This window comes from Leptonychotes weddellii, chromosome 5, assembly GCF_054177405.1.
Source record: "Leptonychotes weddellii isolate Sample4059 chromosome 5, ASM5417740v2, whole genome shotgun sequence".
Lineage (NCBI taxonomy): Eukaryota > Metazoa > Chordata > Mammalia > Carnivora > Phocidae > Leptonychotes > Leptonychotes weddellii.
The window spans coordinates 58,554,335-58,571,904 of record NC_138373.1 but is presented as its reverse complement, the minus strand read 5'-3'; the positions used below and the strand labels follow the sequence as shown (position 1 = coordinate 58,571,904).

At 37.8% G+C, this 17,570-nt stretch overlaps 1 protein-coding gene across 2 annotated transcripts in view; it reads left to right on the top strand.

The window, feature by feature from the left end:
* MPP7 (MAGUK p55 scaffold protein 7) overlaps window positions 1-17,570 on the top strand; it is a 114,671-nt gene that overhangs the window by 54,367 nt on the left and 42,734 nt on the right. For both annotated transcript variants that reach the window (XR_014145507.1, XM_081820788.1), the window contains exon 8: window positions 6,466-6,636. Coding sequence is in view for 1 of the 2 variants with exons in the window: in XM_081820788.1 (XP_081676914.1) it covers window positions 6,466-6,636 (171 nt within the window). In the remaining variant the exon portion in view is untranslated. The remainder of the gene's footprint in view (window positions 1-6,465; window positions 6,637-17,570) is intronic.

The following is a 17,570-nucleotide window of genomic DNA, read 5'->3' as shown; positions in this document are numbered from 1 at the left end:
CCCACCCACCTACCCTCCATTAATACTCAGTTTGTTCTCTATCCTTAAGAGTCTGTTTTATGGTTTGCCTCTCTTCCCACCCCCTGCCGCCGCCATGTTCATCTGTTTCCTTTCTTAAATTCCACATATGAGTGAAATCATACGGTATTTGTCTTTCTCTGACTGACTGATTTAACTAAAAGAAGAGCCACTTAAACCCATGTAGTATTCTGCCTACCTCATTGGGCTGCTGTGCGAAGTAAATGAATTAATCCACATAAAGGCTTCAAGGGGTGTCTCTTATCTAGTAAGTTCTCAACCTATATCAGCTACCACCATCATGACTTCTGTTGTTTTGGTATTGATATCATCAATAAGAATTCTCTAAACTCAGACCAAGAATCACCTTTTTGGGTTTTTCTTTTCTTTTTTCTTTTTCTTTCTTTTTTTTTTTTGGTCATGACATAATAATAAGCCATCTGGTACTTTAGTACAAAGTATGTATCAACATAAAGGAGTGAAAGGATTGCTCAGTAAGTATTTTGGGGACCATTGGTTAATTACTTAGAAAAATATAAAGTTACAGCCTCACCTCACAAGCTTGATCTCATGATTACAGCTGAGTAATTCCAGATGGGATAAAAAAAACTAAATGTAAAGCCATGCAACCCATTTTTTTTTTTAACTTAAGAAAATATAGGTGAGTATTTATCAGACCCAAGGATAGGAAAGTCCTAAAAACAGTGGAAGAAATCAGAAAAGAAACTCACAGACTCAACTACATAAACATTTTAAATTTCTTCAAAATGGAAAATTTAAAATCTTAAGTGTTTGCAGTAAATTAGGGTCAAAGGCTGTGACTTAAAAGGTACATGTATGTGTATATATTTATGAAGACCCTAATGAGAAAGTGGTCAAAATAATTAACCAACAATTTACAAAGGAAATAAGAAATGCAAATGGGTGTGAAACTTGAAAAAAAGTCAACTCCTGTTACAGTGAAGATGAAATAACATATAATTTGTTCACTTGTCAAATCACTGAAGATTTCAAAGCAATTAGAAGTCTCTTTATGAGAGGCTGGTGTGATATATGGGTAATTGTACTTCCTGCTGGCGGAAATGTACACTGGCATTCACTGATCTGAGAAGCATTTGGACAAGATCTATCTAGCTTCTGACAATGTATCCTAATGAAATAATCCATGAGATGGAATAAAGGGAATGTTGAGGATGTTTATTGCAATCTTCTTGAAATAAGGAGCACAAACTAAGCAACTTAAGTGTTTCCCTCTATAGTAAAAAATACTTCAAACAAAGCTTTGCAATTATATGCTAAGTTAATAAGTGATCACAAGTGATTTCTACTGGAAAATATGAGATAAGAAGTGTCTCCTTGCGATCAGGTCATGCAGCTGCAGTCTTACTGTAGAGTCACTTTCCTGTTGTAGTAAAGTAAACGTGTTGTTCCTTTAAAACACACAAATCTCTAACAGCTGTGGGTAAGCTCACTGGAAAAACCCTGTCCATAAAAATGTTGAGCCAATTATAAATTACAAAAATGTGAAATATAAGGAAAAATATATTTTGTGTAAAACTGTCCCTTACTCCAAATTCCTCGTTACCGTTCCTTTTCCCTTCTTTTAAAGCCAGCTCTTGGTAAGACGTGTGCATTGAAAATGAATGGGGATTCAGTAGGTTCTGGGTTATTTATTCACATTTACCTGAATGAACCCTTTGCTTACGCTCAGTGTAAGTATACAGTTTTAAATCTTCCTTTTAATAAGAGAACCACATAAAAGCTGAAGGGAAGAAATCGCCTCTTGCAGACACAGAGTTAAGTCTCCTTTAAGCTTAAACTTACCAAGGTGTGTGCTGACACATAGCTCATTATGTGACCCAGGTTTGAAAATCAGAGCCTTGAACGGCACGCCAAATGAGCTATCATCCCGGACTTCCCGTGGAGGACAGATTCTAGGAAGACAGCCTGTTTTGTTGTTTTGGTTTGAGAAACCATCACAAGCAAGTACTCTGAATTTTGTGCCTTTTGTCATATCCTCTGTTCTGGTTTTATTGGTTCCTCTGGGTTGAGGATTTTTTTTTTTTTTATCCTGTGTACTTATGTGTATGGAGTGCTATAAATATGGAAAGTAAACAGGATCTGTGGATCAGGAGAGTATATGGTCATGATAAGTAAGAAGACAAAAGGAAGGAGGCTCTTTAAATTTAAATATGGTACCAGAAATAACATATATCCTTAGAGTATCTGGGGAGAAAAAAAAGTGAAAGGATAGTGCATACTAAATTTTTCTGTTGTGATTCATTAAAATGCTTTACTACTTTAATAGGTAGTTTTAATATTTAACATTTAAATCTGGCTGTAATTTTAATATTCTTTATATTTAAATATTGTTCTTTTATAACAGCCATTTAAACACTTATGAATAAGCCCCTTATTTTTCCCTTTCTTGTGAGACTGTATGCTGGGGGAATACAAGGAGGTATATATTCCTGCCTTCCAGGTACTTTCAGTTAGTTGGAGACATAATCAAGTACTAATCTATAGCTAATTGTAGGTATTTACCATATGCCAGGTACTGGGCCAGATGCTTTATGTGAATTGTTTGTTTAATCCTTAACAACCGCGTAAGGTAGATACTCTTATCCTCATTTTAAAGTTGAGAAATGAGCCTTAGAGAAGTTTATAAAAAGTTGGCGAAATCATACAGCTGGTGTCAGAATCTAGATGCTAACCCAGACCTGGCCACCTCTGGTCCTCAGAATTTTTTTAAAGATTTTATTTATTTTAGAGAGCAAGCGCGTGAGGGGGAGCAGGAGCAGAGGGAGGGGGAAAGAATCTCAAGCAGACTCGTCGCTGAGCGCAGAGCCTGACGCAGGGCCGGATCCCGCGACCCTCAGATCAGACCTGAGTCAAAACCCAGAGCTGGATGCTTAACCGACTGAGCCACCCAGGCGCCTCTGATCCTCGATTTTTTTTTTTTTAAGATTTTATTTATTTACTTATTTATTTGAGAGAGAGAGAGAAACAGCATGAGAGGGGAGAGAGTCAGAGGGAGAAGCAGGCTCCCCGCTGAGCAGGGAGCCTGATGCAGGGCTCGATCCCAGGATTCCGGGACCATGACCTGAGCCGAAGGCAGTCGCTTAACGAACTGAGCCACCCAGGCACCCTGGTCCTCAATTTTTAACACTCAGTATTGCTGCTCTAATCGACGTGGTGTGGTGATCAGCCATTTTTCCTTAGTTTTGTAAGTGAGCATATTGGGTCAGGACACTTAAGCTTCACAGCCTGTGGGAATTCTAGTTGCTCAGTCATTGCCACCTGGAATAGTGACATGAATGAGATCAGGACCGTGTCACGGTGCATGGGCAGGTGTGTGACATCTGTGCCATCCGTGTGGCCGGGAGCAAAGATGTCGCGGGCCAGGAGGGTCTGCAGAGTTCCTTCCAGGTCTGTGCCTTTGTGTATGCCATGTTTTGTCGTTAGGCCTGCCTCTTAGAATTTTCTCTTGTGAAAATACCAAATGTGCCCTGCTTTCTTTGTTGAAATTTACAGTAAGATAATGAAAGAGAGGTGAAGTAGGGTTTTGTTCTGGCCTTTTTAAATTACTTGAATTTATAAAACTTTTATCAAGCACCTATTCTGTACCAAGCACTGGACAACAAATATCACCAAACCATCCTATGGGCCATGGTCCCCATCTTTGATGTCCAGACAATCTCACATCAGACATCTGATTACCTTCACTCTTTTCCCCACTATCTCTTCGTTTTTAATGAAAGCAAAAACTTAAGTTAATTGTAAAAAAAAACTCAATTAGGTACACTTGCACTGAAATTCAGGATTTAGCTGGGATTCGTGGCTCAGAAATTTTTCAGGTGTTTACTTTTGGACTTCATTTGCTTTGGATGAAATATTTCTATCCTGGTTAGATTCATTCCTGGGCCATAAGTTTGTAGTGACTTGAGGAAAACCCTCCTTCCATGAAAAGAATAACCGTGAGGAAATTTCCAGTTCTACCTGCTTATCCTATAATTGCCTTCCATGAGACAAGAACCGTGGGAACCTGAAATCTGAACACTCTGAAATACCAGCATCAGAGAGTTAGAATAGCTAATGTGTAATTTTTGTGCCAAACCGGAAGCCATCTTATGATGGATTCCGGAGTAGGCCAGCCATTACAGGTGACAGAGCTGGGGTGGGGTTGGGATGGCATCACTGATGCAGATTGGTAAGAGAGAGTTGTCTGAGAAGCACGCGTTCAAGCACTAGGAGTGGTTGTAAGGATCCCCCCACTTCTGGGTTGGCGTTGCGAGGACTCCCATGTAGGGGAACCCTTTTCTGGCATTCTCGTGAGTCTTTCCCAATATCCCAAAAAACACAAGAAAATAATAATAAACAGCTTCCCTCTGACCCTTTATATAGAAGTTTGAACTCTGCCTGCCTGAGTGGTTTTAAAATTGACACTTCTTCATCCTAGGGCCAGGCGGGCACAGTCCCCATTTGCTTCCTCTGAATCTCGTCCTTCTTGGAGAGATATCAGTGTTTTATTCCTTGGCCTGTTTTCCTTTTCCTCTTTGCCTTCTGCCTTCAATACGAGAGCTTTAGAGTGATGAACTCTCGTCTCAAATCCTTTGTAAATCTTTTCCCTCAAATAATCTGCGTACCTGCTCAAAATCAGAATGACTCGTGGTGGGCTACAAAATTCTATTATCAGATGAACCTTGTATCACCCTCTTCTTAGTATCTTGGCTGATTTTTATTAAACTGTGAATCCATAAGGTGAGTGCTATAACTCCATGGTTACTGATAATTGTTTTTAATATTGGCCTTTATTTTGAATCCTGTTAATTTCTTAAATGCAGTAGTAGTATTTTTTTTCATTTTGGCCCCTAAAATTCACACAGATCAGTTTTAATATTCTTGCATTTTTTGACTTTTTAAAATTATTTTATTATGTTAATCACCATACATTACATCATTAGTTTTTGGTGTAGTGTTCCATGATTCATTGTTTGCGTATAACACCCAGTGCTCCATGCAGTACGTGCCCTCTTTAATACCCATCACCAGGCTAACCCATCCCCCCACCCCACTCCCCTCTAGAACCCTGTTTGTTTCTCAGAGTCCATAGTCTCTCATGGTTTCGTCTCCCCCTCTGATTTCCCCCTCTTCATTTTTCCCTTCCTGCTTTTTTTTTTTTTAACATATAATGTGTTATTTGTTTCAGAGGTACATTCTTGCATTTTTTTAATAAAATACCTCTATTTAAAATTTTTTTTCCACTTATCACAGTTGATCTACATTCTTTTCCAAAAGAAAAAAAAATTCTTTTCCAAGAGAATATATTTTTATATACTTAAAAATGTACTTGCATTTTGCTTTGTACCATGGAGCTGATATGAATATATATAATGTTTCAATAACCAGAACAGTTTTCCTTAAAGTCTGGATTTTGAGGGTTGGTTAGGTCGAAAATTGATTGCACGTCTTACCGAATTCATACTGTGTGTATATATGGATGAAATCATACTGTGTGTGATAAACATCACTAGAAAGGAAATAAATCCCAAACAGTGCAACAACATGAAGAGCAAGCCGAATGAAATGGGGGTTGATGGGAAAAAAGAACCTTTGCCTCAGCTTTTTAAGCCCATGTGTTAAATGACAGCTGTGAGCTTTAAGCATTTAAATTTATTGAAGTACTTGTACAGTTATTTTAGGAAGAGATCATATGATGTGTTGATAAGAGTATACACGTGAGACTATGAATCTTATTTCCAAAATTCAGTAGGCTTCAAAGTGTAAAGCCATGGACTTTTCCATAGGAGAACAAGAACCTGGACTTGATCATTTATGCCCCCCCACCCCCAACCCACACTGGAGTCTCATAAAAGCCAAAGAACTTGCTCTTCTGTTGGCCTGATCCATGTTTGGCATGTTTGAAACTGAGCTCTCCCTAATTTAGTTTCCTTTTTGTTTAAGAATAGATGCTTGTCTGTGCCACAGGTATGTTGTTAGGTTGTGCTTACAATACAATATAAAATATTCTAGTATTTATGAATGAGAGGATTCAGCATTTATATTTTAAATGTTTCTACAGTGCTTTTAACTTTTTATCAACTGTGTTCAGTCAGTCCATAATAAACTATGATTTCCAACTTATTTTGCTTTATTATGTGGTTATTTTACTCTTTGAATTCAGAGAATAATTCTTTATGGTTTGGAACCAAATAAAATGTATATTAATATAACTATAAAAATAAATGTTCAAGGATTCTCTTGTAAATGGTTGTTTTAATGAAATTGTGTAGTATCTAGGTGTTTTTCTAAATGTACTGTGACAATATTTGGGTTCGTAAAATCCAATCCAACTTTGAAGGTTTTTTAATTGTTGGTTTTTGGGGGTTTCTTTCTTTAGTTCTTATTACTAAATATATATATATATATATATATGTTTTTTTGCAGCTGGGTTTAGGAGAAGTTTCCGTCTTAGTAGAAAAGATAAGAAAACAAATAAGTCCATGTATGAATGCAAGAAGAGTGACCAGTACGACACAGCTGATGTACCCACATATGAGGAAGTGACACCGTATCGGCGGCAAACGAACGAAAAATACAGACTTGTCGTTCTGGTTGGTAAGTGTGCCTTTTGTGTTAATTCTGACGAAACAATTGAGGTAGGAAGTATTTAACTTCAAAGAGCATGGTGCTTGATGATTTCAAGCCAAAGAAAATCTCATTTTTGAATACCTTTTGTGTGGTCTCTACAATGACATTTTCAGTCTTTTGTATCCATATGACATTCATGAGACTTAAGAGATATGTGGAGAATGGTATTGACGTTTGAGTGGGATCTCTGGGAGGGGGGATAGCAAACACATCACAATGTATTAAGTAAATTGGGGTAACTAAATAATAGAAACAAATTTTTAATATAACACAAGTTTCTTTTAAATCATTTCGAGGCAGTAGCTATGGTAGAAGCTTCTTAGAGCATTTAGGTCTTAAGTGAAATAAACTATTTCAGCAGAGTTCTAGGATATTTACAGCTGGAGAGTCAGTTAATGAAACTGCTTAAAGTAGTTAATATATGTGGTGATTTCCACAGACATTGGCTGGTTTGACTCATATTCACGTTCTAGCATTTGTCTTGTCCAGCCTTCACAGACATGTGCAATCACGACCTCCATCCACCTCATCCTCGTTCACATTTCTTTTTAAAGATTTTTATTTATTTAAGAGAGAGCATGAGCAGGGGCAGAGGCAGAGGGAGAGGGAGAAGCAGACTCCCCGCTGAGCAGGGAGCCCAATGCAGGACTCAGTCCTAGGACCCAGGGAACATTACTTGAGTGGAAGGCAGACGCTTAACCCACTGAGCGACCCAGGTGCCCTCGTTTACATTTCTTTAAAAATTTGGTGACAGGTAATTAAGGTCCAAGGATCAAAACCAATGATTCGGGAGGGAGAAAGAGGAATAAAGGAGCTTGTCTCTTCTTGATTATTCCTTTATAAACTGAAGATGACCATTATGGGGATGAGAATAAGTGGAAAAGCTAAAGAACCACCGTTTCTATTGACATGGCATCCTTTGAAAGGTTACAGCACATGGATGGTGGCGATGTGTGGGAAATGATGCAGTTTCTCACACCCAATGACACTGGAAGTGGCCCCTAGCATCATCAGATGTTCACATTGTTGGCATTATTTAGAAAAACATATACTTCAGAGTTTCCCTTACTAACAGTGTCTCCTTCTTCTAATCTGTGTGTATGAAAGCCTCCCCAAACCCCACCTGGAGGAATATTCTCTGTCGATTTCTATGTTTACTGTAGAGCCTGCAGTGACCCGGCTTCCAGTCCCCATAGAATTGGGCTAATGAGAGTATAAGCATTTCCCGTTCTAAATCCTTTTGTGCCTCATGGGGGCTACTTGGACCTCCTGTTCCTGTTCTACCCCATTGTCCCTCCCAGCATCCATCTTAGCATCATCTCTTCCATCCCCTTGCATCTTCTGCTCTTCAGCGAAGGTCTGCTTCTCACCCGAAGAGAGAGACTCACCTTGTGATAAAAAGGCAAAGATAGCATGATTTCCCGGTTCCCCTTAAATCTAGATGACTCTCTGTAGCCAAGAAGTTACTATTATGACTGTGCTACTTTTGGTTTCCCTGAGGGGATCTAATTGAAAGAGGAAAGTAGAATAAACTTTGCTCTTTTTTTTCTTTCCTGTAGACGCTAACCTCGGGGGTGAGGAAGGGAAGATAGATGAAGATAACTGAGTAGTAATGCAGGGAAGAATAAAAGCAAATCATAGTCACAGTTATGAAAAAGAAATATTCACTCTCTAGAATCTTCCAAAGGAAAAGGGGATAGGGGAATGCTGATCTCATACAGGTTAGAAATAGCCATGCAGTTCTGTTAAATGGTACTATATACAGATGTCATCATCCCTCCCTATAGTTCTTTAAGGAAATTCCTAGTATCTTTTTTGTGGATGCCTTGAATTTTTTTATGTAGCTAATCTTGTTATCTGTGACCAGAGATAATTTTTATTTCTTTTTTGTAGGCGTTTTATTTTATATTCATATTGTATTCTCTCCTCACTGTAGGCTCTCCAGTATGATGATAAATAAATGGGAGTGGTGAGAACATCTTTGCTTTGTTCTCAGTCTTAGGGAGAAAGTATTCAGTCTTTCACCACGAAGTATGATATTAGCTGTAGGTTTTTTTGTAGGTGCCCTTTACCAGGTTAAGAAAATACCCTTCTATTATTAGTTTGCTGAGAGTATATGTCATGAATTGATGTTGAATTTTGTCAAGTGAATTTTTTTCTGCATCTATTGAGATGATTATATGGTTTTTCTTATTTGATCTGTTGAAATGGTGAATTGCATTGATTGACTTTTTTTTAAAGATTGTATTTATTTGAGATAGAACGAAAGAGAGAGAGTACAAGGTGGGGAGGCAGAGGGAGAAGGAGAAGCAGGCTCCCCACTGAGCAGGGAGCCTGATGCGGGGCTTGATCCCAGGACCCCAGGATCATGACCTGAGCTGTAGGCAGACGCTTAACTGACTGAACCATCCAGGCACCCCTGCATCAATTGATTTTTGTGTGTTCAATGAGCTTTGCATAATGTATTAGCCTTTTGCACAGTACTAGATTCAGTTTGCTGGTCTGTAGTTTTCTTATAATGTTTTTTGTTTGTTTTTGTATCAAGGTAATGCCATATTCATAAATGTGTTGGGGAGTGTTTTCTCCTCTTCACTTTTCTGGGAGAGCTTGTGTAGAATTAGTATTATTTTCCTTTAAAATGTTTCATAGAATTACACAGCAAAACCACGCTGTGGCATCTTTTTTGGGAGGTTTTTAACTACATACTTAATTTCTTTAAAACAAACTGAAGAAGAGAGGAGGAAGGGGGAGAGGGAGAGAACATGTGAGAGAGTGCATCTTTGTACCTTTATACACACACACACATACACAGACAAGACTATTCAACAAGCTTTGGCAGTTTGTGTCTTTGAATTTGTCCGTTTCACCTAAGTTGCCAATTGTATAAGCATAAAGTTGTTCATAATATTCCCTTATTATCATTTAACTCTCTGTAAGGTCTGTAGTAATGTCTCCACTTTCATTCTTGTTATTGGTAATTTGTGTCTTCACTCTTAGATCAGGTACGTACGTATTGCTGCATAACAAGTTCGTAGAGTTAATTCTTGTGTGAATTATGTAAGAGTCAAAGTTTAAGTCTTCATAATCTGTATATTCATAGCTAGTTTACTACAAACTTAGTGACTTTAAAATAGCATATACTTACTATCTGAAAGTTTCTGCAGGTCAGAATTTGGAGAGTTCGGGCATGACTTAGCTGGGTCCTCTGCTTCAGGATCTCTCGTAAGGCTGCACTCAAGTCTTGGCCAGAGGTAGGCGTCTCAGTTTGAATACTAGACTGATAAAGGATCTACTTCCAAAACCATGTGCTTGTTGGCAAAGTTCATAATCTACCCTCAATTCCTTGTCATGTGGGCCTCTGCAGTGTGGTAGCTTGCTTCATCAGAGCGTATAAACTGAGAAGGCAGAAGAACAGAACATCCCATATTCTGTTGGTTAGAAGCAAATCACAGGTTTTGCCCACAATCAAGGAGAGGGAATTGCACAAAGGTGTGAAAAACAAGAGGGTGGGGATCATTGCTGGCCTTTGTAGAGTCTACCTGCCTATGTCTTTTTCTAATTTATTGATCTTTTATAACACCACTTATATATTTAAATTTTCTTTTCTCAATTTTATTTATTTGTGTTCTTTATTATTTCCTTCCTCTGCTTACTTTGGACTTATTTTTCTTTTTTTCTAGTTTTATAAAGTTGAATATTAGACTATTGACTAGAAACACTTTTTTAAAACTTTAAGTATTGTTAGGCATAATTTTTTTTTTAAGATTTTATTTATTTATTTGACAGAGACACAGCGAGAGAGGGAACACAAGCAGGGGGAGTGGGAGAGGGAGAAGCAGGCTTCCTGCGGAGCAGGGAGCCCGATGTGGGGCTCTGTCCCAGGACCCTGGGATCATGACCTGAGCCAAAGGCAGATGCTTAACAACTGAGCCACCCAGGTGCCCCTGTTAGGCATAAATTTAAATTTCCTTCTAAGTACTGCAACCTACAAATTTTGATGTGTTGTATCTTTATAACATATCACTCAAATCAGAATTTCCTTTGTGATTTCTTTGATCCACAAGTTGTTTAAAATGTGTTCTTTAATTTCCAAATACTTGAGGATTATCCACATATCTTTCAGTTATTGATTTCTTGTTTAATTTCATTATGGTCAAACAGTATGCTTTGTATGATTTCAATTCTTTTAAATTTATCAGATTTTTTTTTTTTTTTTTGGCCCAGAATATGGTGCATGTCATTGGGTGTTCTGTGTGCACTTAAAAAGAATGTGTAGTCTGCTGTTGTTGGATGGAGTGTTTGGTGTATGTTATTTAAGTCAAGTTGGTTGATAATGTTATTTAGGTCTTCCATATTCTTACTGATTTTTTGTCTACTTGTTGTGTTAATTTTTGAGAGAGGAGTGGAGTGTTAAATTCTCTATAATTGTAGATTTGTCTATTTCTCTTTTCACATCAGTCAGCTTTTACTTAAGATGTTTAGAAGCTCTGTTGTTAAGTATATGTACATTTAGGAGTATTATGTTTTCTTAATGAATTGAGCTTCTTGTTATGTAATGTCCTTTTTTATCCCTGGTAATATTCATTGTTCTCAAGTCTGCTTTGTGTGATATATAAGATAGCCACTTAAGTTTTCCTTTGCTTATTGTTTGCATGGTATAGCTTTTCCTGTCCTTTTATTTTAACCCATCTATGTGTTTATTATTAAAGTGGGTTTGTTTGTTTTTTACAAATAGCATAGTCTTGGGTGGTGTTGTAGTTAACCAGTAGGATAATCTTCATCTTTAATTGGTATGTTTGGACCATTTATATTTAATATAAACTCTGATATGGTTGAATTTAGGTCTATTATTTTTATTTTAGGTCTACTATTTGTTTTCTTTTTGTCCCTCTGTATTTTGTTTGTCTGTTCCTTCCTGCCTTCTTTTGAGTTGTCTATTTTTTTATTTGATTTTAATATATCGGTGACTTTTTTGCTTTACCTCTGTATGTATTCTCTAATTGATTTTGAGGGGTTTTTTTAATCTCTGATTTTCAGCAGTTGGATTATGATGTATCTATTTGTGTTTTGAGTTTAATGTGCCTGGGTTTACTGAACATCTGAAATCTATAAATTTATGACTTTAACCAAATTTTGGAAAATTTTGGCCATTATTTTTTTCAAAGTTTTTTTTTTTTTTTTTTTTCCCTAACCTCTTTCCCCTCTACTTCTGGGACTACAATAGCACATGTATTAGACCCTTTAGTATTGTCTCACAGGATCCTGAGGCTCTGATTATATTTTTTCCTAGTGTTTTTGTTTTTCAAATTTGACAATTTCTTTTGGTCTTTCTTCAAGATCTCTGACTCTTTTCTTCATTATCACTGTGTTGCTATGTTGCCCACTGACCAAATAATTATCTTTCAGATATTGTATCTTTTTTCAATTATGAAATTACCAGTTTTTTTCATAGTTTTTGTTTATTAAGTTCAAGTAAGAACTTGATTTTTACATTCATTTCCTGTGTGTCTAGTTTTGCCTCATGAAGCTTAGTTAAGATAACTTCTTTATTGTTTTGGATAATTCCAGTGTTAGGCTCATCTTGTGGTTGGCATCTGTCGATTGTATTTTTTTTTTTTTTTGAGAATCCATCATCTTTGTGCATTGAATAATTTTGTTCTGTATCCTAGACATTTTGAACATTATTTTGTACAGACATTGGATCTTATTATATTCCTCTGGAAAATGTTAAATTTTTTAGCAGGCTGTCAACCTGATTAGGCTTATTCTGTTTGCCTCAGTTCAGTTTACAAGTCTTTGCTATGCTGCTTTGGGTGTATTTCTTGCATGTGACATTTGTGTTAGCCAGACACTTACACAGTGTTTAAACCTTAGCTATGCTGCTTTGGGTTCATCTCACTTATGCACAGCTTAGGGGTGAGCCCACAACTTTTGTGGAATCTTAGCACACTCCACTGCCAGCTCTGAGTGGAGATTCGTCCTCTGGGCAAAGCCTAAGAACCAAGAAAAATAAACAGGGAAACTTAATCCCTTTGGGGGTCACCTCTCCAGATATGACATCCTTCTGTACTCTGTCTGCTTTTGTTTGCTTTTCAGAGTCCCCAGGTTGTTGCTTTTTGTGTGCTGCCCAAGGTTTTAATTGTGCTCAGTGTGGGAGACAGGCTATAGTGTGCTTACTCCACCAGAGTGGAGCGAGAACTCCCCAAAGCTTTAGACTCCTGTCACAGATACAATTTGCCATTCGTCACTGGCATATCTTAATCAGCCTCCTCAAAATTGAGTGATGGTACCCTAACTCTCATGTCCCCTACTTGAAGTTTTAAAGAGTTATCAGGACAGAATACCACAGTACCATCTAGACTACCTTTTGGTAAAGTCATGCTCCTGGAAATATGTATCACAATATTCCATTGTCAGCCCCAAGTCACAGGTAATCCCAGGTATTTTGACTGCTATTTTCTATAAATGCTAGTTGTTTGGGTCCACAGTCACTGAACTAAAATTCATCTGGCTGTGAAATCTTCAGTGAAGAGGTTAATTTAATTGTATGCATTTAAGTTGCCCTAAATCCCCTTTGCCCAATGATCTTTGGGGTCCTGGCACCTGATTCTGGATTCAATATGGATTCTGTCCTGTGGGCCTCATGCTTTACTTTCTGACAGACAAACCGCTGCTTGCTCTTCTCACTATATTTTTACATTCCTAGCAGGATCCTATAGCCTTTTCTTTTCTTTTCTTTTCTTTTCTTTTTTCTTTTTTCTTTTCTTTTCTTTTCTTTTCTTTTCTTTTCTTTCTTTCTTTCTTTCTTTCTTTCTTTCTTTCTTTCTTTCTTTCTTTCTTTCTTCTTTCTTTTCTTTTCTTTCTTTCTTTCTTTCCTTCCTTTCTTTCTTTTTCTTTCCCTGTGATGTCACTCATACTGCAGTGACTGTTCTTTCTCTGTCTCCTGCTTGGAATTCCTTAAGTTTCTGAGGCCTGGTTCTCAGAGATTTCCCCTCTGTCTCCCAACAGGAGGGTTGCCTCAAGATAGTCCTAAACTGGAAATGCTAAATGTTGACCCTTCCAGGTGGTATGGCCAGTGAGTTTTCCAGTTCCTTTGCTATGTGCTTCTCCCCCACTTGTGTTTCCTTACTCTTTGGAGTGTTCCAGTCTTAAGTAAATAATTAATTGCATTACTTCAGTGACAACAAAATATCCCTTTTTACTACTTAGATTTTTCTACCAGTAAAATCTAACTATAATGTTTCATTACCCTCTGCTATTCCTAACTGCTTTCAGACAGCTCCAGCTGAGTTTTTAAATTTTATCTTTTCTCAAGTGGGTCCTATCCTTCCTCTCTCCTGTGTAATAACAGTAACCCATATATATTGAGTGCCCTGCATTGAGTTAAGGGCTATGCATGTATTATTTCATCCCGTCCTCACCATGAGTGTGAGGTAAATACTTGTGTTATCCCCACAGAAGAAGAAACTGAAGCACAAGGAGGAGAACTGAGTTACTTTGCCCAAGCTGCTCATGCAGCTACTGAGTTGTGGAGCTGATTCATACCTAAGTACTTCAAGACCAGAACCTTCTGTAACTGGAGCCCACCGGTGCAAGAGCACCTGGCTCCGTGAATCCCAAACAGACCAGATTTGGCCACTTACCACTGACAAAATCCAGAAGCAGAGAGAGAGTGGTGGTGAAACAAGAAAGGAATTTCTTTCAGTGAGGCCTACACTGGGGAGACAGTGAACTAACATCTCAAAGACTGTCTCCAAAGTGCTGAAAATACTTCTAGGTTTATATAAGAAAAATTGGGGACACAGGTCAGTGGGTACATGCAGGTGTGCAGCATAGGTCGATCATGGTCTTAGGGTCAGTCACCTGGGGTCTTGCTGGTCTCAGGGCAGTCATTATTGCTTGAGGGGTAGTTTGGGTTCCCATCATGGAATGCTTTACCTGAGGGTCTTTTGCCTGAGTTAAAAGATGAGTTTAGGGGCGCCTGGGTGGCTCAGTCGGTTGAGCGTCCAACTCTTGATTTTGGCTCAAGTCATAATCTCAGGGTCATGGGATCAAGCTCCACATCGGGCTCCAGGCTCAGCAGGGAATCTGCTTGAGATTCTGTCTCTCCCTCTGCCCTTTCCCCCATTTGTGCACACACACACTCTCTCTCTCTCTCAAATAAATAAATAGGGCACCTGGGTGGCTCAGTCGGTTGAGCGTATGCCTTCGGCTCAGGTCACGATCCCAGGGTCCTGGGATCAAGTCCCGCATTGGGCTCCCTGCTCAGTGGGGAGCCTGCTTCTCCCTCTGCCTCTGCCGCTTCCCCTGACTCGTGCTCTCTATCTCAAATAAATAAATAAGTATCTTAAAAAAAATAAATACATCTTTTAAAAAAAAGTTTAAAAGATAGGGCAAAATGAGGTAAAGTTGGGGGACTTGAGTGGCTCAGTCATTAAGTGACCGACTCTTGATCTCAGCTCAGGTCTTGATCTCAGGGTGTGAGTTCAAGCCCCACACTGGGCTCCATGCTTGGCATGGAGCCTACTTTAAAAAAAAAAAAAAAAGGAGGTGAAGTCCTCTTTCAGATCCCCACTGTCAAAACACCATTCCATTTCTATGGAGAGAAAAGAAACAATGGTCATTTCTTCTGTAGCTACTTCCTACTGACCAGGGATGACATAGGGATTTTGAAATGGAAGATTTTGACAGTGTGGGAGAATTTCATTTCTTGAGTCTGTCCTGAGATACACAGTAAGGTATCTCTATGCTGCTATGAATGGCATGAGCTCCTGCTTGACAAATATAAAAAGTCAAACCACAACCAAAAAAAAGGCCAGAAACATAAAGGATAAGAAACAGCCATGCTTAGCAGGGAAATCCATTTGGAAAGAATCGAATTTAGTCAACTGCTAAAAGGATCTAGAACCATCTATAGCACTGATGTGTTTACTTGAATCTTTCATGGCTTCAGACACATTCTTTGAGTAATTTGGAATATATATACAACATTCTGTTTTAATGAGAGCACAGGTTCCTCCTTGGGCTGCAGTCAAAATATCAAGGGCCATCTGGTTTTGAGGGACTGCTTTTTGAATTCGTGTGGTTTCATCATTCCGCAGAGTGACTGCATGCTGAGTTTGATTAAAGATGGCCACTGTATGGCTAAAGCCTCTACTTATAATTCTACATCATCAAAGGTGGCTTCTGGGACGTATATATGGCTGAGGGATAAAATCATCAAGAAGCCCTCTTTACCCAATGTCTAACTTTAACAATATCCCAATTATGAGGAATCACTGGCAAGTGGTAGACCTCCCAGGAGACACAGGCCTCTGTAGGTGAATTGTCCAATCCCATCATAAGGAAGGGAGGGCCTTATTTCCACAAGTCCTTAGCTAACCTACCATGCAGTAGGGTAAGCTCCGGCTTTTGAGGAGTGATTTTGGCCATTCCAGCCACATACCAGGACATACTAAAACTTTAGAGATTTCATATAATTTCTAGAACAGCTAAAGCATTTACCCATACAATAAAAACCTAAGGAAGTTTATCATCATTTTTTTGACAGTGCTTCCCATCTAACTTAACTACCATGTAACTTAACAAATAAGCCTACTTGGTCAAGAAGACTTTGTTTAGAATTTGAATCTTGGGGAGTTTGTTAAAACCTCAGAAGGTTTTCAAGCACATACCTAAATAGGGTTACAGATCATTATAAAACAGCATTTTATTATCTGTGTAATCAAGGTGGTAATGAGAAAGTTACATAGTTGTGAGCAAAACTTAGCTCCTTTAATATTGAGAAGCTTTAACTTTCTTAAGTAATCAAAGACCTAAAAAAGACAAGACATAGAAATTTTGGTTTTCTGATCAGATAAAAAAACAAGATCTTTGTTTACAATTTCTTATAAGAGCAGACCAACAATCCAAGAAAACTTTATTTTTTTAACAGACAGAAAAGCTAAATCTCAGTCTTATACGGGTGTACTTTTAAAACTCATTCATTCCAGTGTTAGTCTTGACCATGCATAAAATTCTTTTCCAAAGATTCCCCTTCACAAATCTTTTACAACTTTCTTTTTCATTCAGATTTTGTCCTAAGCCTTCTCTCTCTAAATAACCAGTCCCATTTTAGGACAAAACTACTTTCTTTTTCCTCAACAAAAGTGTATTCCCATTCCTCATACCTTTCTTATCAAAAATACATCTTATTTTCCTTGCATACAGAGTAGCTTCCCTTATTTCTAACAGTCTCAATTAGATTTATCAGAATTCTTGATGCTTAGAAACCTTAATTTCTAGTAAAAACTAGGTAGTAAGCAACTGTGAACTGCTACATCAGAATTCTTTAGATTGGAAATTTATGAATATATTTCATAATTTCTGGAAACATGTGTTCTTCCATAATATAGACTTTTGACTAAGCATAAAATGTGTTTGCTGGCAGACCCAAATTTATCTTTAGTTTCTCTATCACAAGAACCCCAAAGCAGATAAACCTATGTTCAGTAATGAAGGTTTCAGTACTTTATCTTACTTGGAAAAGACATCAATATCCGGTGAGTTCAAACCAATATATCATTTAACCGAACAAAACTTCAAAGTTTCAGGTTAACAAAGATTCTGAAAGCTGTACACCTTTTTTTTTTTTTAATTCAAGCTACTTGCTCTTAACGATTACCCATGAAAACTTAATGAGACAGATCAAATCAACCATCATTTTAAGTCTTCTTTTATCCTGACAGATTGCAGTAGAGATAACCTTTAGTAAACCTTGGTGTAGAATGTGACCTTCAGTAAGCCTTGGTGGAATAAAAGTTTTATATTTAATGCTAATAACTCTAAAGATGTCTATTTTAATTAAGCTGACAATCTTGAATTAGCTTTAATACCCAATATGTTGTATCTAAGTCCACTAA